This window comes from Ammodytes marinus (genome assembly GCF_949987685.1).
Source record: "Ammodytes marinus genome assembly, chromosome: 8".
Lineage (NCBI taxonomy): Eukaryota > Metazoa > Chordata > Actinopteri > Uranoscopiformes > Ammodytidae > Ammodytes > Ammodytes marinus.
Genome location: NC_137212.1, coordinates 27,572,657 through 27,594,777, shown reverse-complemented (window position 1 = coordinate 27,594,777; position 22,121 = coordinate 27,572,657). Strand labels below are relative to the sequence as shown.

The window sequence follows — 22,121 nt, the reverse complement described above, 5'->3', positions numbered from 1 at the left end:
TTTAAATAATTCGACACAGAGAAATATTAACATGCAATACAGCAAGTATGGATATTTATTTTGGATTTATATCAAAATACCCTTAGTATATTGCAACATATTTACAACACATTGTACAAAAATATGAAAATGCAGATGATTTCTGCTCTTTGAATCACGGTTGAACATAGGCTTAGGGCTAGTGGAGGTACACACATACTGTATGCACTGTAAATGAATACAAACTTTGTTCTTACAGGTAATGTTACCGGGCAGTATTCACATCGGTAATGCATTGCTCCATGATGAGAATCGTGCATTTTATTTAGGGAAACTTAATAAAAAAAACTATACAAATGTATATACATTTATCAAATGAAATATAAACCTCTACCAAAACATGGTTCATGAATTAAAAAAAAATACTTGTGCTAGGCATCCACTGTAAGAGCAAAAAGCTGCTCTGAAATCAACCACATAGGAAGTCAGCAGTATAACAAGAACAAAGACAGAACGACATCAGTCATAGTATGTTACTGTAAAACACTGGGTCAAGAGCATTAGGCCTATATACGGCTACATCAAATGAACGACCATCTGTCACTTAAAACACATATTTCTTCACAAGCTGAAACATAAAGGTGATGCATTGGTCTCACAACAGACATAAAAAAAAGCAAAATATAGAAGGTACAGCAGAAAAATTGCCCATCAATTGACATAATACTTCTGACAGGAAATGTTTGAAATGTATACAATCAATGCTGACTTCTGCCACAAATGAAAACCAGTGTCTTGACTAACTTGTACAACCATAGTGGTGGAGACTACAAATAAAATATACACTTTTGCTATGGCCCATAGCAGAAATATAAGCCCTAATAATCCCCTCTAATGTTTTGTTTGCAGTCATGCGTTAACATGGGAATGAATGATGAACACTTAAAAACTCAAAGCAACCTTGAAATCCTTAGCATTTCTTAAGTGCTGTCAAGAAATTGGAACATAAAAAAATGCACGTTTGCTCAACACCTTTCCTCAGCGGTAGTGAGAGCATCCAGTAGAAGGCGGAGGTCAGTTCACTCCCCCTCCTCCTTGATGCGCTGCTGTTTGTTGCGGCGTGAATCCAGGTCAAAGGAAAAGTCGGACCACTCGTCGCGCGGGGGGAAGGAGATGGTCTGGCGCAGGGTGAAGCGCACAGCGTCAATGACGCGCTCGCCGCGGGCCTCGGAGGAGCCCATGCTGACGGTGGAGGCCCCGCTGGTGGTGCGCACTATGTGGGGAGGTGGGGAAAAATCCATGGCCTGTCGGTGCTCCATGATGCCCTTCCAGATGATGTGCTGGAACTCGACTGGGATCTTCATCCTGCACAGGTCCTAATAGTCATTACACAGGGGAGCGTTAGTATTGGCAGCAGGGGGAGCCATTCTTCTCTCTCTCTAACCCATCATATGACTGGTGTTGGATAGGCAAGGGCTCACCTCCATGTTATAGTTCTCAATCTGGTAGATGTTGCTTAGGCCCTGTGCTGTGAAGTAGTCCAAGCAGCCTGCGCAGCCCAGCCGTATAAGGAAGCTGAGGGAGGAACAGAGGAGAGAGGAGGTTCAAACCACTGTTCATTGGGTATCGGCATTAGTCAACACATTCTACGTCAAAGTCTCATTTACACTGGAAAGATAAATTGGAATATATATATATATAGATATAAGGCAGCTTTAAAATAAAAATTAAAAAGTATAGTTGGTTATGGTGGGAACTAGCAGTGAAAATATACATGCCCATGCTCTCACAACGTTTCAATCAATCACATCAGGCACAAATGAGCACTAACAAACAACTCATATTTACACATGAGATGGGGCCTTTGCACTCAGGGCTTGTTTGGTGCTTTTGTTCAAGATTCAATAGTCGATTGCACTTCATTATAATGTCATTCATATTTTATAACACAATACATTTCTTGGTCTTGTGTCTTCTGAAACATTTTCCAGCTATTCTGAAAAGTGTTACTGCATATATTAAGTTTGTATTAATATTATCATTTTAAGAATGAACTATGTGTCCCACTGTGGATTGATGAGGTACCTGGAGATGCTGCTGTCCATTGGGTATGGAGGAGGGGGGGTACAGTGGGAGGAAGGCACCAGGGGTAGCTGTTGCTGCAGTGCGTGTGTGGGGCTCAACGAACTCAAGTCATTCATAGGAATGTGAGTGCCCATCATAGGAGACACTGCAGAGACAAAAGGAGCTACCGTGAGCTTTCTTTGACTGCTCGGGGACTTTAGACATTACGTAACGTCAACTGGAACACAAGGGGAGGGAGGGGAGGCAGCATGCAGAGGTTACTCTCAACATGACACATAATGCATCATAACAGGTCCTGCGGGACAGTCTCACAGGGATCACATTCTTTTTAAGGAGGAAGCTTTCTGTCAGGGTGTGTGTGTGTGTGGAGGGAGGGGTGGGGGGTGTTCAGGTCCCCTCCTGCCTGCCCGGACAGGTTGTCCTTATAAGTGTTGTACAATAAGCCCAGGAGGGACAGTGTAGGGGTCTGAGTTAGACAGGGAGAGTAAAGGGACACACTTACTGTCAGTCAGGCCTCCAGACATGCTGGACGGGGTGAGTGTGTTACGCTGCTGGGGGTTCATGAGCTGGCTGACAGAGGGCAGCTTGTTGACTTTTCCATGTGTCGGGGAGCTGCAGCCGTAGGACTGCTGAGACGGCATGGAAGTCCTGGGAGCGGGAGAGAAGAGGTTACAATCAGGCTTAATGACAGGCCTGCTACGTATTCTCCTTTAAAGGTCATATTATGCTCATTTTCAGGTTCAAATTTGTAATTTGGGTTTTCTACTCAAAACTTCTTTCATGGTGTTGTGTGAATTATTTTTTCATAGTGCCATTGTTGAATTTGTCTTTTCAGCCTCTGTCTGAAACGCTAACTTTTAGGGCATCTTTGAGGCTCTCTTTAAGCCCCGCCTTCCAAAAGCCAAGTCTGCTCTGATTGGCCCTGAATCTAACTGCAACCCGGCAGTTAGATTCAGGGGTATCTGGGGGTGTGCTTATCACAGGGGGAGGTATTGCTAAATTAGGGGGCGTGGCTTCTACCCTCATGATGTCGTAACAGGGAGAGAAATCTGACTGGGGTTTTTTAACATTGGTTTTCAGAAAGGCGGAAGTGGAGAAAAAGAGAGAGGGTTGTTTTCTTCTCATACTTATGGAGTCGGTAGACACACAGGGGACCCATATTAATGTTGAAAAAATATGAAAAAACATGATATAAACAATAAAAATAAAACATATCTGATAATCACAGTTTAGAAAATCACAGTAAATAAAGGTCATTTAAGGGCCCATCCAGAGGGTTTCTTCCTCATACCGACCACATATTACCTTTATCATGAAATAGCAGAGCAAGAAAATATGGACAGAGTTCAAGCAAAAAGCTATTTATTATGTTCCGACAGACAAAAGTGCAGCAGCCGCAAAAGAAATAACAAAATCATCTGTTTCAAACAGAATGGTCACAGAGGCAAATGTTAAAGTCTGCTCTGTAAATCACAGAGTGCACATCACACACACAAACTGTCCTGCAGTGACTTCATAAACCATGACCAGCATTAGCAAAAGGTTCTCTAAATAATAAAGTCTCTCCCCCGCCCAAATAAAACCCCTAGGAGATAGATTTAGTGAGTCCAGCTCTCATGACAACGCAAAGGACACATTCACTTGAATAAACTCTGAGTTAGAAAAACAAACATTTAAGCTTGGTTCCTGTCCGACTTCAGCCATCGTAAGAAAAAAGACTGAATGGGACGAACGTTTTACAAACAGACTCAATACAACAAATAAACGACAAAAAGTGACCTGAACAAAAGTGAGGATGTCGTCACAACACCCTGCAAAATATCCTTTCTAATGGACAGAAATAACGCATGCAAATAAGTCTACAAATCATAACCTATGAATTTCAATTGCCACTTCAGTAGTGCCAGCAGACATTGATTTAAAAAAGAGGCTTTGTCCAAACACTGTTTATAATAGCTGAATAACATGAAGCACAAATATTCCATGATTCCAAGATCTTTAAAAAAAAATAAACTGTGAAAAAAGTTGGAGTCAAGTCCTCAGTGCAGATCCCAGGACAGGCAGAAAGGAGATGGGAGAAATCAGAGTTGATCAAGAGGAGACAGAGAGGAGGTCCATGTAAGTGGAGAGGAGGAGGAGGAGGAATGTGGGGCAGAGTTTCAGGAGGAGCTGTAGCATCGCCTCTGCTCTGCTGCTGCTGCTGGCTCCATGAGCTGGCTACCAAGGCAGGTTTTTATCAAACTGCAGGGAGGAACCAGAGAGAAAGAGAGAGAAAGAGCAAGAATAAGTGCTCACTGACAGAGGAGGAGTGACCCCAGAGCTTCAAATAATGAACAAGAGGGATCCACACACCACTAACTTTAACTAATGTGTGTGTGACAGGCCGACTACCATATTAAAGGTGTGCACTTATGACACTGTCCACAAGATGGCACTCCACAAACACAGATCACACCCTTTCAGTACTGGTGGTGTGTGTGACTGGTATTATTTAGCATGCACACAAGTGAAGGGGGGAAAAAAAAGAAAGGCCTGAAACATTTGCTGTTGACGGAACCTTTTATTTCAAAGGTGTTGTTAATTACAGAAGAGAAAATATTAAGAATATACAGAGAAGATTGAGAAAAACATGCATGAAAACCAAGTAATGAAGGGAAATATACCAAATCCTAAAGAGAAATACTATAATTCTTTATAATTAAGCCTTTAAAAAATATGAATTTAGAATTAAGAATGCTCAACAAATCCACTAAAAGATTAAATGCATTGTGTGGTTTTGTTAAATGATTTTATATTACATAAATGATTAAAGTTTGGCCTGTCAGCAACAGGTTGCAAAATAATGAAGTAAAAAGAAGCAAATGTAAGCATGATCTCACTGTGTGGCTGTCTGCTAGTCTCTTAATGGGAAACTATAACATAAGCAGTAATTATCATCATGGAGCTGTCAAACTATCATTTACACCCATCACTTCTTTTCCATAGCTTATAGTGCAATGGGCGTGGACGAGGGAAAAGTATGTGTGAGTGTGAACGTGTGAGCCTGAGACAGTTTTAATTATGCTCGGGCGAATAGATGAGGCCGAGGCACGGATTTTGTTGGATTCTGTTGTGCAAAAAAACCTGGCAAAGCACCCAAAGGCGTTACCGCAAATCTTTGGAAGCTTCTCCCTAACAAAGCATAGCCAGGTACATTTGTCACGATTCATCAGCTTTGGCTCATATCCCATGAGAGAGAGAAAGAGAAAAAAAAAACGCTCTATTTGATGCACGGCTCACCCTGCCAGCATTAATCAAATTCTGGTTAAACTCTAAGCTGAATAACACCCATTTTAACAGCAATTATTATCAGCCTTTTGATAACTGCAATGCTTCAGTGGTGGTAATACATTGAATCAAAACATCTCATACAGTCTTTATCAGTGCAATCCATTTTTCCAGCAACAAGTCAGTTACGTTACGTCGGTTAAATCACTGCAATCTATTCAAAGCAAAACACTAACACAGAGAAAAAGCTTCTGTGCATCAGTGAGAAAGGGAAAGAGGGGGCACAGCTAAAACAAGTCCACATGAATCCAGAGGGGACTTTGCCAGTTATGTAGCTCTGTCTTTCATAATGTTACAGGATTATGAATGTGAACATGTACTCACTGTTTCTGAAGGAGATTCTGCTGCTGCTGTCTGTACGACTCTATAGTGTGCTGTGGCAGAAACTGCATGAGCTCCAGAGACTCTTTGATTTTTACCAAAATCTCATAAATTTCACGGCCTTTGATCTATTTGAAAAAAAAACAGGAAAAACAGCAGTCAGTTTCCAGCTCAGACACACTCAACACATTGTTTTTAAAAATGTCCCCCCGATCAACAAAGTAACACTCACAGGCAAACAAAAAACCTCCTCATCTGTAGATCTTCTCTTCTTGATGGTGGACATCTGTATGCCATGGGAGACCTGGCGGAAGGCTGGAATGAGAGAACGAGTAGAGTGTAGATTGTGAGTAAAGCTGGCCATGGGTTTAATAATAAGTCTTTAGCCAAAGCAGAAGGTACAAGCAAGGGAAAGATTAAGAGCGTGGCAGAGAGTTTTTTTGCAGCATTAACTTATCATGGTGTTAGCATGCTCACTGTGTTAGCGCGTGCAGCGGTTTGAGGGTCCCGACACTGGCAGCTTATCAAGACCAAAAAGCTTGTTAGCCCGTCACCAGCCCCAGCCCTACTTACGGCGCTTCATACCATCACTGCTCTTTGTGCCGTCCGTTACGTGCTGCTTGCGGATGCTGTCCTCGTCAGCCTTGCGGTCTCGGCCCGGGCAGGCACAGATCCTGGCTTCGAAGCACCGGCGGCCTAATACCTGACCACTGTGAGGAGACAGGGACATGCAGGTTAGAAAGACTGCACTGCTTCCATCCTTGACCATCAATGATGAGCTAGGTCAGTGACCAAAGTGTCTCTTACTCTCTGGTTTCCAGAGTGACGATGATGAGAATTGGGCGTCGGTTCATGCCACCGACGCAGCTGGAGTTGCACATGAAGTTGTACAAGATTGTGGTAAATTCTGTCCCAACCTGAGAAGGAGAAGGACACTGAGAGTGAGTGACATGATGGGCGAGACATTGGAGAATTGATCTACATGCACAGCCATAACCTGGTTACTGTAAACCTGTGTATAAAAGTGATGTAAGTGATGTAAGATGTAGCCTGAGGAGCTCTAATGCACACTGTTTGTTGTAAAGTCATTCAGAGGCAGGCACACATGTACAAGCCCGACTAGAACTCTGGTTAAGTATATGGACAAATAAAAGGTTATCCTGCAGAACTCAAGCTGTGTTAACCAAGTGTCTCTCAAACAACCGCTGAACAGTTATTTAAGTGCATGTACATGGGTGAATCACCCTTTATTAATTAAATGCTGTCCTTACTATAATGTATCAGGGAAAGTTGTTGGCTAGAAGGGTGTAAACACATTTGTAACTATAACGGTTGCTGCCTTCTAAAGACAAGCTAAAGTTTCAAAGGACATACAGTCACCACAGTTAAATGAGATGTTCTGATACGCAAATGCAATGTGGCTTTCAATTATAAATCATACCCTGCCATTTGTCAATTGGCCTTTAAAATAACAGAAAAAATTCAAGTGTGACATAGAGGAGTACTTCCTCCTTAGGCCATTCATTGAGATGAAGTGTTGCTCATACTGAGGGGCTTTAGGGGACAGCAGTTGCTGCGTGTCAGGACTAAGTGGTCAGGGCTCTGTGGGTCTCTCACTGCTCTGTCAGTCAGTCAGTCAGTGTGTGTGCTGAGGTGGTGAGGTGTCGCTGACAGGGGGGATTGAGCTGGCCTGGCTCCATGATGACAGCCCGCTCACCTGTGGAGGTTCGTATGGAACTAGTACGCTCTGTCTGCCAGTGATGGTGTCCTCCACATACTGGGCGTGGTTGTTTCCCTCCACACGGATCAGGTGACTCGGAGGGGCGATTTGACCTGCAAGCAAAATGACTTTTATCATTAGATGCCGGCAGCAAACTAATTATTACTGAAGTGATATGATATGCATTTATATTGTTTATTGTATGTATATTGTATTCTGTGTTGACCATCTGGTATTTTTGTACATAGTTCCTTATAAACTAAACTAAGTTAAACATGAGAGACAATTTGATTTGTGAAATAAGTACAATTAATAAATATATAAAACTGACCGTCATTGAACTCGCGACTTAGCTCGTGGTTCGGGCAGCGCTTGACCACTTCGGTCACGTGTTCGGCTTTCTTGTAAACTGGCATGGCTCGGATGACGGCACCCTGGGGCGGGTTGGTCAGCACTTTGATTTGAATGGGACACGTCTTGGCGATTTGGCAGTATAACTTCTTCAGTTCTGTCGAGTACTGGAAAAGACAAAACACAAGACAAACATTTATTAAACAAAAAAAAAAGGTAACAATATTTGCAAGGAAAGTCATGAGCAAGCTGTTTTTAAGGCTAAGAATTTTTTTTGCCTAAATCTTTTAAAGCACAGATCGATCTCGGTAACATCTGTTGCCTGGACTGTGCACTTCTGGTTTCCCCTGAAGCAAAAAAATTTAAAAAAAAAGATTAAAGACAAGACTGTGATTATGAGCTACTTAAATAAACACACACAGTTTTTGGTGCTACAAGTGTGTATTGGGCAACTGCAAAGAAGTCAGACAAGGGAGCCTCTGGGACTTCCGAGGAGCGCCATAAAATGGACCCCTCCAGCAGCAATTAAACTGGGCCTGGCTTTCATCTTCAAGGAAGGAGTTTTCTGCTAAAGCATCCGATGGTCACTTATCATACTGAACATGGCTTCTTAGGAGGCTGGCAAGGTCACACTGCACAAGGTTTGGTGCAGTTTTCCTTGTTGGGTTGGATGATAATGACTCAGTTTTAGTTGTGAGTACAGGAATTAAGGAATTATCACAGGGGCTAAAGAATATTCACCTGTGACTGGTGCCAACATGTGACAGCTGCTCACACAAAACTGGCTCATATTCAAGAGTGTAAGCCAGGAGTCATGAATCATGAATGTACCATGATCCCTGCCACCGTTACAATTGATAACCAGCAAGCCATCAGAAAGACTGAATTGTTACGAACAGGCAAACCCAACTGTATAAACAAACCATTGAAATCACTGCAGTGTAAGCACACACAGCTTCAACTCCTCTATGAGCAGGAGGAGACTCTGGGTGGGGGTGGAGAGGGGAACATTTTCCTGTGTCAGGTTCATTTCTGAGCGAATAAAAGTGAACATTGTGAAAAAAACCGCTGGGGGGCTGAGTTTGAGAACAATACAACAATAAATTCCACCTCTATTAAGTGCGGCTCCAAAGCAAAAGGAGCTCATCCAAATGTGCTGACTTTAAATATTACACAAGCTTGGCACGGACATTTTCCACTCGGCTCCCCAGGCACAACCTTTCCTTTCATCAGGAACAAACCCAAAACAGCACCTTCCCGTATTTCATTCCCATACTCTCCCTGACAACGCAACGCTGCTGTGTATTTCACCCAGAGTAGGGATCCACTAATAAAGGCAGGCAAACTCTCCGCTAAGCTCCTTTTCCTCAAGAGACCTCATTATAAAGCTGTACATGCACAGGATGAACTAACAACACAACATAGTGCTGACAAACTTCACTACCAGAGATTTAAGATCATATTAAATGTAAAATGTAAAAATAAATCAGTGTTAAGTGTTCTGATTTGCCATTTGTGCATAAATGCGTCGATATGATATACTCCAGTGACAAACATAACTCTAGCTCTGGGACATGTACGTCAACACAATGACTGAAGCAATTCTTGCTTGAAGTCAAAGCAGCCTTCCAAATAGTCTTCTTAAAAGATAAATAGTCATAGCTGTCCCCGCGCTCCTAACCTGACACTCCCCCAACGCCTCTGTCAATCAGCTAAATGAGGTGGAGAAGCCAAGCGGAGAGACAGACGACAGGCCGAGAGAGAGAGAGAGCATATGCTTTGGAGGCAAAGAGATAAGAGAGATGTGTTGTGTAAAGGGTCAGTACGTAGTGTTTGGAATAATTACAGAGGTCTGCTTTTTGTGGAGCTGAAGGCGAACAACTAAGAGCACTATCATCTAATCAGAGATGGTAGAGGCTGAAATCCAAAGTTTGTTTAGATTATATTCTACTGTCTCGCACACACGCACACACACGCACACACACGCACATGCACACACACACACACACACACACACACACACACACACACACACACACACACACCATCCCAGCCCTGAAGGTACAAACTTCCAGCACACAACTATGTGCTGCTGGTTGCTGTGTTTGCTCAGCATTGAGAGCTGGAGCTGCTGCTGCTGATGGCTGGAGCTAAAGCTAACAGTGTTCTGGGTGGAGGACAGCCAGTTGACTGATGGGATTCAGTGGCTCACACAGGGTGCGGTGCTCAGGTGTTAACATGTAATTATGAGCCTTTCATTGGTCACAATGTGAATGTGCACAGCCAAGGCACACACCGTGCACAATACAGGGCAGCTTAATCTCGACCATTTGAAAGATTTTTTTTTTTTTCAGTGTTTGCATGAACCAAACATGAGACACTGCTTTCAGATGGTTCTTGTAGCGGTGTGAGGGAATGACTTAAAGCGGCTGTATTGACAAAGGCAACCTACTCTGACATAAAAAGACCCTTGCCTGCAGCTTATCAGGTGGTGTAATAATGAAAATAAGTTGTTATAATAATCTGACTGCACGCAACATACAATTTGTTCTGATGCTTGTACAGTGCTGCATGTGTGCAATTACTTTCTAACACAACACTTGAACACACAAAACACACACTTCCCGTGCAGCGCAGGTTGAGGCAGGCCCACAGCTGTAGCGTTCTTTTCTCCCTGACAGGCGCTGCGGGCGCATGCAGAAGTCAAGTCCTGACAAACATCGGGCCTTAAACAAGCACTGTTTGGCGCCTCTGGTCTTGTCTTCTTCATACCTGACAAGTCTTATCATGCCTAGAGCTTCTCCCAAACCTGTTCTATGCAAAGGAGCTTTTTTACTCTCCTCTATTCTCACAAACACAAGTGAAACACTTGCTTCTTGGTAGAAAATTAATATGGCCTAAAATGCACATTTTAAGAAGGTGGATTACCTTTCTTTATACTTTATTCATAAAAAAAAAATTGTATGTTGTAGTCATCAGCACCGATCTTGTCCACACAATCTCAGTGATGACACTTGTCGCAAGGTAAACCTGTACACTGACATGTGGCATCATGTTTTTATAGTCAGTGCTGAAGGAGACCAATAGGCATCTCTCACTCTTGGGATTAGCCAATGGAACCCTTGTCTTCTTCAATGACTTAATTAATGTCACTACAACTGAGTTCGTTCATTTGAAACCGAAAATAAAAGCAAACAGGTAGGGAGGAAAGAAATCCAGATTTTTCCCTCCATTCTTTAAAGGCAGGAACATTTCACATATCATTGCTCATCATTTCTTAAAGTTCTGTTTCATCTACTCATACTTCAACAAAGTATTGAATCTGCCAGGATATTTTTGTTAAGAGTTCAGGCTTCACAAAACAATGTTTTTGAGTCGAGTTCCCCACAAACTCAGTAAAGTTTAGGCTAGTTCTGATCCAAGAAATGATTGGACTGATGCCAGACTCATTTCTTTTTATGGATTTATACAGCACCAGTATGATCCTCTTTTCTGTTGAGGTAAATCATTGCTTCAGGAATCTGTGTGGTTTTGTTTGTTATACATAAAAAAAACTGAATCTTGTAATCTAAACTGTAAGAGAATGGGCTTTTCCGCAGTGATTATGAAGAAATCCCATAGCCCATATCATAAAAAACCTTTTCAACTCTTGCCTTTTTTCCCCCCAAAACTTCCCCTCTACCTTTTCCCATCTGTTGCTTTTAGGGCTTGTCTCCCTGTGATGGGCGAGTCGTGACAGGTTTCTTGACACAAACAAGTCTCAGCCCCATCTCGTGAGGCGTGGGACGGGCCCGCAGATGTTCCAGGGGCGAGCTGGGACTTGCTGCCTTTCGCTAGAACACTCTTCTCTTTGAGCATTCAAGGGCTCTCCTCCTCCTCCTCCTCCGGCGCAATGTGAGATGCAACCATCAAGCTTAACTCTCTCAAAAAGACAGAGCCCACTCCAGGAGCACAGGGTTCAGGAAAGAGGCACACAGTATTTACACAAGTATTATCTACAGGCCCTCAATCCATTACTGTAATCCCCCCCGAGCTCTACAGCGTCCCAGTGATAGCCCACACCGTGACATTCTTCTCTTTTGACTGTTATGTGTGGTGGCAGCTAATACACAGGGCAAACAAAACCAATCCTCAGCCTCACAATACTTGCATCAGTAGCCGACAATGGCTGCATCGTTTGTGACACTCCATTAATTTAGAAAAGCAAAGAAGATAAAAGGTCCCTAACAGGAGTATTCTTTTGACCCGAACAAGTGTTTTTTTTTCTCAATACGTGATACAAAAGAGAGACAACACCATGGAGACTGCAGGAGTGCCCACAAGGAAACCGTGTGGGAGCAGTTCGGGGAAATGTTGACGTATTGTACCTCTCAGTGTGTGTGTGTGTGTGTGTGTGTCACAGTCATCCTAGACAGGAAGAGGTTAAGGTGTGGGTTAGGGATTAGGCGTGCCTCTATAAGAACAGTCATCAAAAAAGCACAGTACACACAGTCCACTAAGTCCCGTGGAAGATCCCGCAGGCCTTCAAAAGGGGGCACATTAGCAGTTCTATGCACCTAGCAAAGCTGTGGCAGTGACATCTTCACTGGCTCTCTGCCATCAGTCCAGCAGTGCAGCTATTGGGTTGAGATTATGGGAGCTTTGTGAAAGATCTCCTGGGATCGGCTGAGGGAGCTTCCATAGCAATGGGAGCCAACACTATAATCACAATGCTTCAGAATGATGTTGACTGCTGCTGTAGACCACGGGGGAAAATGACCCTCTTTTTGAGCAATTATGAAAAAATCCGCAGAAGCACAGCATAACAATGTTCAGTGAGGAAAAATTGTGACAAATACGCCTTTGGTAGGATTAAGTGACTGCATTTTGCTAAATTACCTAAGGCATTTTTAGTGAATAATGCGCTGTCATTTAACCAGGAAATTTAATGAGTCAACAAATATGAGCCTACTAGTTGTTTGACTGCTTTAAATGTACTTTTTTGAACATTATCAGCAAAAGAAGGGTTTGAATTGCGAGATCACTAAGAGACCATTTTGAACGCTTATCCATCAATACAGTGGACTGCCTTTATGAACTTGTTTTCATAATTGAATTAACTCGATCTGAATGTGTTTGTTGGACAGCTTTTCCACCATACCAATCAGACCAGTCTTGCATCATGTGTTATGACTGTGGGACTCACTACATGTGTCTACGATGGGGTTGTGTCCTAAAAGCAGTGTGGCTCAGACGATGGGGCGTGCCTCTCCCAAAGCACACTCGTAACCTCCTCACAGTTGCACCAGCAGACAAACACTTTTGTTTTTGGGACTGTGAAAATGAGAGGGATGAGTGAGCCACTGTGGGAATTGGGTAAATGTCACAGTCCCACACTCGCCCGGGCCAAGGAATAAGGTGAGATCGGCCAGCACTCTAACAGTTCTACTGGTTTTACTTGGAAGGCACAGAGCGTTAAATTCACTGAATAAAGTATAGCAGGTTTTACAAGAGCGCTTTTGGAGAGATTTGACAGAAATTACTTGAAGGGATTTTATTTATTAATCCCACAGCAGTGGTAAGCTTTTTAATGACAAATTCCATGTGAAATAACTCTTGTCAAGTTTGCAAATACATTTCTGTAATGCAGGTCCCTTGTATATTGGCATCATTACATGCATAGCTTAAGAAGCAAGCCACAGCACTGTGACATCTTGATTATCACCTAGGAAACCTGCAAAAATGGTGTCATCTCCGTCACCTATAATGTCTGCTAGGGTGCATTCCTACACTGAACTTGTGTGGCTGTTACAGTTTTCTGCAAACAGAAGTGCAGATTAGACAGGTAAACAGGCAAGCAGGTGATGCAACAGCTGTCCCTCAGCCAGTGTCATGCATAATGACAAAGCAGGATGACCTGGTTGAGTAGCTTTATGGAGCATCACATGGTCACAGGACATCACCACACCTGGACCAACCGTTGAGCCGGTTTACCTCTGTCATCAACAAACTACCAGGACAGCTTTGCCTGGGTTGTTGTTGTGAGTAAACTGGAGTTTAAATATGGTCACCTTAAGTAAATGAAGGTTTATTTTAGGGATATACAGTAGATTGAGTTAGTTTTGAACATCCATGCACACTACTTGTATATGTAAGACAATATTCAAAAGATAATGCATCATTTGGTTAATGTGAATAGTGTTATTTAGTGCCTTTAGTCTAGTGAGATCATCCTCTTCAGCTTTTCTTTTTTAAATCAAGTGACGTGTAATGTCTCAGCCTTAAGAAGTACAAGAAATACCTTGAAGGATAAGTCATGATTTGAAGCTATACATCAAGTGACATTCTTCCTTGCCAGATGTAGTTGTGTTATGCAGGACTGAAATGTTGTGCACCTAAAGCACATAGATAGGGAACTCATGGACAGAAGTAGCTCCTCATCCTCTACCCTGATAAATCACTGCCTCATACCAAATACAGTATATTTGTCTCTGTGGGTCCACATTCATCATGATGAGCATATGCATGCGCTGACACATATAACTATATGTAACAATATGAACCATGAATATATGTAGCTATGACATATGCAAAATAATATTTAGTTTTTATCACACAGAACTAAATACTGAAGTCATAGAATAAAGAAAACAGAAGTACATACTTTTTTAGGTCCCCTCATAGCAACTTACCTGCCTTTGTCTGAAACTCTTGTATCAGAGAGTGATGGAGCGCAAATTGATAAAATGTTATATATTTATATATACTATATGTTTTTTTTTCAGATCTTACAATACAATGATTTGCTATCTTGCTGATAGTTAGAAGAGAAGATCATCACCACTCTTATGTCTGTACATTAAATAGAAGCAGTATATGAATATTTAATTAGTTTTTATACATATTGAACTTTGTAAACTGTGTTTAAAAAAAGTGCTATATAAATAAAGTATATTAATTATAATTATACCTTAAAAGACATAAGATGTTAATTAATGAATTTTTAAGATACTGGTAGGAAGATAGATAATGTTACCATTGGACATATCCAGACTAGTTGTTTGCCTGTCTTTACACACGTGGCCAAGGCTGATTTAAGGTGATTGATGTACATTTTGGTGATATTCTCATCAAAGTATTGACAAGAAAGAAAATGTGTGTTTTTTTCTACTACTGTCCGTAAATAGATACCCATTTATGTAACAATATTTACTGAAAACTCCTGGAAAACTATTGAACTTTTTAGTAAGACCATTGAAAAATACCCTCTATCAAAAACTAAAAATGCTATGTCACAACAAGCATTTTTTCACGATGAGCTATCTTATACACTTACTTTAAGCTAAGTAAACAAACTAGTGAATAGGTGTCTTACCGTCCAGGTAGCAGACTTTGCTGTACTAGACTGCTGGAAGGACACATCAAAGGAGTGTGGCCCAGCATAGTCTGTGTTGGATGGGATGGCTGGTGAGGGAGACATGGCGTCGAAGGTGGAGCTGGGCTGGGCGTAGGGTGAGGGGGCTGCCACGTTGTTTTGCGAGTGGTCATTGTTGTAGGGGCTGGTGGAGGTTGAGCCCCCATTCTGTATGTTCTGATCCATGCTGTTGAGGAGCCCCAGGTTTGTATACTGCGACTGAAGACAAAATGGAGGGGGAAGGGGAGGAGAGGGGGAGCAACAACAAAGGAATGGTCATTAAATGTGCTTCAATCTGACAGAAAATTACCTGAAACTTGGATATTTAAGGACCAACAAGGGCTAGTCACCAGTTGGCTAAGTCTACATGGACGTACATTTTAAATTGCACTAGAACACTGTTGGTAAATTACAACCAATACATGATAATTAAAAAGGGAAGCATGTTCAAAGTTTTAAGGTAAAAATCCCTGCCATGAGCAGCACTGACAAATGTTTTAGGGTTAAAAATGTAATGACCATGAGAACAAATGAAACTAACCACAGAGTATTGCATGTCAAGTGACAACTGAAGGTGGCAAAGGATCAAAGCATCTTTTCTAGCTTCTTCCTGAAACTAACACGTTTACACAGAAATGTCTATATAGGAAAAATACAAAAAAATGATAGTATTAATAATCAGATACTCAAACTACCAACCAAGCATTGCTTTGGATCAATGATCTGCTACAAACTGTAATACCCCGTCTCGCGCCTTCTAATTCCATTTTACACAGTCACAACTATTCAGACAGGAGGAATGGAATTAAAATATCTGCCTTTAAACCAGATGGAGAATACACCTGGGTCAGAGCCAGACCCTTCCTGCTTGCCATTCACCCCATTACTTTCCATTTATACATGGCACATTCCTGGACGAGGTGCCATGGCCCTCGCTCTTTAGACAGCCATTAATCTCTCCGGGGCCTCTTGTTTATTTCAAGCCCAGCTGACCACAGCTGTGCAGCTCACACTGCCAGGTGTTAGTGGTGTGCCAGATGACCAACAAAACACAAACTAGGCAGGCTTTGTACGTATCAATCAAGGCATTGAATTATGAAGCAATGTTGCTGCTTTATTACACACGGATCCACAGGCACAGGCAGACTCCCACAGTCAGACAGACACACCTGAGAGGGGTCACCCGAGTCAACCTCAGCATACTTGTGCAGTAGAGCCACAGGGTAGCTATATATCTGGATGAGGGTCAGTGTGTGAGACACAGGGCTGCTTAACCCCCCCGGAAACAATGACACCAGGGCTTATGAGAGCTTGCCTGGAGAACAATTATGTTGGGCATGCAGGTGTTAGGAGACAAGTGTTTTGTGAAGAGAACGCACACACACATGCACACACGCAGACAGACACACACACAGAGACACACACACACACACACACACACACACACACACACACACACACACACACACACAAAGAAGAAAGAAAGAAAAACTCCAGAGTGGTGGAGACCCTCCAGCCTTTGCAGGCAGACTCTTCCCCAAACACACGCTCCCTTACAATGGGCTAATTACACACATGTATTATCAAGGTTTGAACTCAACTGGCTGACTTGTGGCCTTTTGCATCTGATCTCAGACGAGAAAAAAAATGGGTATACTTCAAACTGGTTTTACTAAAAATAACCAACGTTTATCAGTTACTTAAGAATTATCTAGAGTTATCTTTTTTTAAGTAAATAAATAAATAAAAAACTTGTTTTGCAGCTTACAAGATGACACAATTTCCTGTTACAGTAGGATAGCGTTTCCCGCATGTGAAGAGTCAGCGACTGTGATATCAGTCTAATTCTTTTGAAGTGTGGCGTAACTCACTGTGTGAGTGGCACCGAGGCGCTCAGCCGTTCAGAAACGACACAGCCTCCCCCAGTACCTGATGCTGGCAGCTGCAAAGGTGGATGTGACAGGCACCAATTATCAATGTCAAATTATTATTCTAAAGCAAAGGTTGATGCTGGCTTGAGACCAAACGCAGATGAAAGCAGGGACATAAAGCAGAATGCTTGACATAGAATACTTCACATTAAATACAGGGTCCTGGACAATGCCTCTCATAGTCTAAATGACTATAAGGATCAAAGATGAAGATAAAGCCATAATTGAGCAGATAGTGAGGGCCGGCAGTAGAGTCTCACCTTAACTCATCACGTTTTAATGTTTAATTGACTGGAAATGGGATATCAGCATTTAAAAAAGCTTGTGTGAGGGAGTTTCAGAGCTTCTCTTCATTTCCCTTTCATCAGATCTTATTCCACTATAATACAGCAACCGTATAATAACCACTTTAGCTGCTCTTAAAAATTCCTCCAGTGTAAAGTCAACAGTGCGTTTGGCCTTTGGGATGTCAAGCTGCTAAGCAGGAAAATGGTAAATCAGCAGCCTTGACATCCTCAACAGCCTTTAATAATGTTTCTGAAGGGTTTTGTTGCCTGTTTGAGGCCTTCAAGCACATTTCTTTGTCTGACTTAAATGTTGGGCTAAGCATTTCAGGCCAACAGGAAAATGAGACCGTTGACCTTCATACTGATGGCCTGTTGATCGCAATGTAGGAATCTGAATTATCCGGAACGCATATCAAAGATATTTGAAATACGCGTGGCAGCACTAATACCAACTCGTTGGCATTTGGTATTGCACAGAAATGATTTACTGTGTTGGAGTTAGAGAAAGGCCAATGGAAAAATGAATGCATTAATTTGTACAATACTAACGCTATTTTGTTCAGCAAGAAGATTCCCTGCACTCCTGTCATAGTATGTACTTGTCTTTGTTAGTTCAGAGGTCATGACTGGTTCCTGATTAACATGTTACTTTCAGTGTCATAAGTAACTAGTAACATACTGCCTCGCTGATCATATAAAAATCCCTCCATGAACACCATACTGTTGAATAAACTCTAAAACTGCTTTACGTTCAAACAGTGCAGCAAATCATTTATTTTTTGAACATGCACACATTGTCCTGTTGCTGCTACTGTTGGGTGGTCACAAAGTGTATAAGCACTGATAAAGCCAAAGCTTGGACAGCCAATAGATGACAGGAACCAGGGCAGACCTGGCCTAAGGGGGGGAATATCTCCCATTCCAGGCTCTCTAGTGACCTGATCCATGGCCAGCATATAAGAGCATCTAGGGGCACTGTGATGAGTGACCACAGGGGAGGGAGGCATTAAAGGCTCAACAGGGTTGGGGGGGTTTAGGTGGGGCTGGCTGGGTGGGGGTCTATCTACACCTTTTACCTGCTGGGGTGGGCAGAGCAGGTGATTGTATCTACATCAACACACCATTAAAGCAATTACGATGCTGGACTAAACATCAGTGCCTGGCCAGCCACATTGTAATGGCTGCAGCGGCTCCCACTAGACCGCAGACGGACGGGGGGAACCCGATACCTCACACACAGGAGGGATTGAGCTGGACACCACTTAAAGACCCCCTGCTCAACAACTTAAAAGACAGTGACCTGACACACCTGCTATCTGCAACCTGCAATCTGACAATCTTTCACCGCTCACTTGTTCGCCATCGAGTTTGGAAGCAAAAAAAGAAGCAGCACGACGCAATGGTTCACTAAAGCAACCAACAAAAGAAAATAGAACTGATACTGATGGTTCTGAAACTAATGCATGTATCTCACATAGATTTGACCAACTGACCATTTTTTCTTTCTAAACAATTCTCAATTTGATAAAATCTCAATTTCTGTAAGCCTGACGGGAATCCCAATATTGCCATGTTGACTGATTAAAAAGAAATAAGCGTAATGTAACAACAAAACAAACTTATGTTCATATTTACTTCCTTTTAAAAACTCCTTTTAGAGCTCAAGCTATGCAAACACAGACCCATTAATCACGATGCTTGCACTTTCAAAGTGAAAATGGGAATAAAAGCACTGAGGCCTTTTCTTCAAACTAAGACATTTTAGGCCTTTTGATGAATGGATTTTTTTAGAACCTTTAATGGTGTTTTGTCTGGGAAAGAACAAAAGAACACTTACTGTAAATGTCAGACATCTTGAAGAAAGAAACTCATTCACAAAAATGAGAACTCCTGTTACCATGATAATGCCTCTCTACATTTTAATTCAAACAAAGCACAAAATAAAAGTAGAATAGTTACTATTTATTAAAATAACCTACAATATGTTGTTTTTATATATGTCTTTTAATTTTTTATACTTTTCTGAGTGTTTCTTTGAAAAGAACAGAAACGTCTCAGTGCAGAAAATCCAAATCCTCCAAAGATGTAAAACTTTGATTTAACAAACATTCAGACTCAATCGCATCAACTGAATAGAGCAATTCCCGGCAAGATAGCAGCCAGTAGGACATACAGTATTCAAAAGAGAGTCTCCAGGTGTTTACATTCTCCTGCACTCCAGATCCGCACGCACACACAGATGTGCACGCAAACATACACACACTGCCAAATGCAAAACCATGTTCCCCGAGTTAGGTCTTTCTGTGGGGAGTGTTACTTATTTAAAACTTATATTTCATTTATTCTTAATTGATTTAATCAGCATCAAATATCTGAGTTTCAACAAAAGTATCCAGCAGAAAAAAAAATATTCCAAGATATTGGATTATAAAGAACTATGAATAAAATGTACCCCCCCCAAAATACAGGGCTGTTTACTCTTATGTGATATTTCATTAGTTCCATGGAGCTCAGGGGGAAGCAACTGAAGGAACGGGTGCCATGGAAGACGTGCCATCCCCGGTTCCTCTTGTCAGTCTTACCTCGCTGTAGGATGTAGCGGTCCCCGTCTCCAGGTACAACATGTTGGCGCTTAGGTTGAGCAGAGCTGCTGCTGTTTGCTCCACTGGCTCCAGGATTCCACAAATCTCTTTTCCTCACTCTAAAGTAGTGATGTGGACCAAAGATGCAAAGTGGACAGGCAGGAGCTTCTATAGGAATTTATGGGAAGGTCATATATACCGGGAAGAGAGAAGGGGAGGGGTCTAAGGAGCTACCTGGCCCTATACCTGAGTCCACACCCATCTCCAGAAGAAGCCTCCGTCTGCTGACTCTTCCTTTGAAGCTCTGCAGGGCTAGTCAAAGCTACTTGTTGAGTAGCCAATTGCTATTACGCCTTGGTTGCAGTTCTTCTTTAGTTACAGCACAAAATATGACTACCCAACAACAGAAAACAGAAAAGTTTAAATAACTGTCACCTAGGAACATTTTCTCTCAATGGCACGGCCTTAACATTAGACTAGCTGTGTGATGTTATTCATAAGAAGGCATTCTAAAGACATTAATCCATCCTGTGTAGAAAATCCAAATAGACAAATTCTATCAATTTATATGTAAATAAGAAAGATTAAACAATAAATACATGCAGAGAAAATTCACGGCCCAGAGTGAGAATTGGAGACTGTGGTTGTTTGAGTAAAGCTTGGGTAGCTAGTTAGCATGAGAATGGCTCCCCTATGCATCCCCTAAGCTATCCCAATGCAGAGCGCCCCCCCCCCCCCCAAGAAAAACAATGTGACTCCTGTAGATTGCTTGTATCTATCAGAGATGACTGATGTAGATCTGTTTTGGAAACATGTATTGTGGCTCAGATACTGTAGTGGTGGCACCGACCCGCTTGCACTGTGAGAAATGTGACAGTTCCTACGAGATTTAGGAACAATTTATTTGCTGTATTTTAATCGTCAAATTGCTTCATTAAGATCTAGTGAATTTTGCATTTAAAAAATCTTGAATTTACAATAATTAAGAATGAATTAGAAAACCCCTCTCTACTGTTATACCTTATAGCTACATGTTTTTTAACCAAATGTGAAATTGTTGGAGCTATCATGTCACATAGATATTACATAGAAAAAATAAATAAAGCAGCCAATAAAAGCATGTTTTACTCATCTACCATAAGAAAAAAATGTGGAGTGGAGTAATACTGCAGATGAGGGCACACAAGTGGATAGCCCTAGCTGCACTGTTTAGATGAAGGGGGGATTGCTGCTCAGCAGGATGCAAATCACTTCTATTACTACAGAGCCAGAGTGCTAAAACTCTTGCCCTGTGGTCAGAATGATTTGACCTAAAGTCAGTGTCTCCAATCAACCACCACACCCTGTCCAGGCTCCAGGGCGTTGAGCCTACAGGTCAGCCTGCCACAAAGGCAAATCAACACTTTAAAGAGCCCAATTCAATGGCCTCCTGAGGGACCCAGGCGTCAGTGAAGACTGAGCCAGCCAAACCTTTTCAGTGTGATAATTAGTTCAGCTAAACAAACTTCTAATTATGTTAAAACAACATTGGCACATGAAAAGAAGTTAGAGTACTCAGTGTTAGGGTGAGGCTGTCAAATATAGAACAGTTGCTGTTTTCAAGCGGGACACACTTACTTATATCGAGTGAACACTTTCTTGCTAACCAGTGTGTCTTTTTTATTACACACCTTTCTTACATAAAAAAACAAAGAAGATAATGAACCAGAAATGAAACCAAGCCTAGCATGATGCTGGTTTGTGGCACAAAAATCATTCTGTAGCTTTAAACTGTGTATAATAACTGTGTATAATAATTTAAATGTGTTAAGGGAGTCATCAATTCCGGGGTTACACCTGTTATCAAAATCACTGGTTGTCAAAATCTGTGAATATCTCCTCACTGTCCGCTACCTGTCCATACTGTTTATGCAATGGAAAAAATACATATTTATTATATAGCCTAGGCTCTGTAAACAGGCATTTTTGCTAGCTACGATGTTAACATACAGTTTGTTTACATACCAGTTTACAGAGCATAGGTTGTGTGATAACAGTTTTTTTTCAAGATATTTACAGATTTTGACAAAAAGTGATTTTGAAAATCAGTGTTATCCAGAATTGCTGACTCCACCTTTAAATCTCTCAAATCCAGTTGACTGGTAA

The 22,121-nt window shown here is 41.8% G+C and overlaps 1 protein-coding gene across 4 annotated transcripts; it reads right to left on the bottom strand.

Moving 5' to 3' along the window:
* Positions 1-26: 26 nt before the first annotated feature.
* Positions 27-20,154, bottom strand: tp63 (tumor protein p63). 4 transcript variants are annotated; one of them, XM_080033096.1, is made up of 12 exons: positions 19,977-20,154; positions 15,138-15,395; positions 7,764-7,950; positions 7,430-7,545; positions 6,520-6,629; positions 6,286-6,422; positions 5,945-6,027; positions 5,716-5,840; positions 2,567-2,712; positions 2,065-2,209; positions 1,461-1,554; positions 27-1,355 (listed from the first exon to the last, which is right to left on the bottom strand). In XM_080033096.1, exons 1-12 carry the CDS (start codon positions 20,016-20,018, stop codon positions 1,059-1,061), a joined length of 1,740 nt encoding a protein of 579 aa, XP_079889222.1. In that variant the 5' UTR covers positions 20,019-20,154; the 3' UTR covers positions 27-1,058. The 4 variants fall into 4 exon arrangements, with proteins under 4 accessions (XP_079889222.1, XP_079889223.1, XP_079889224.1 ...); XM_080033097.1 differs by having other exon boundaries at positions 6,298-6,422; positions 19,977-20,153; XM_080033098.1 differs by lacking the exon at positions 2,065-2,209 and having other exon boundaries at positions 1,216-1,355.
* Positions 20,155-22,121: the final 1,967 nt, after the last annotated feature.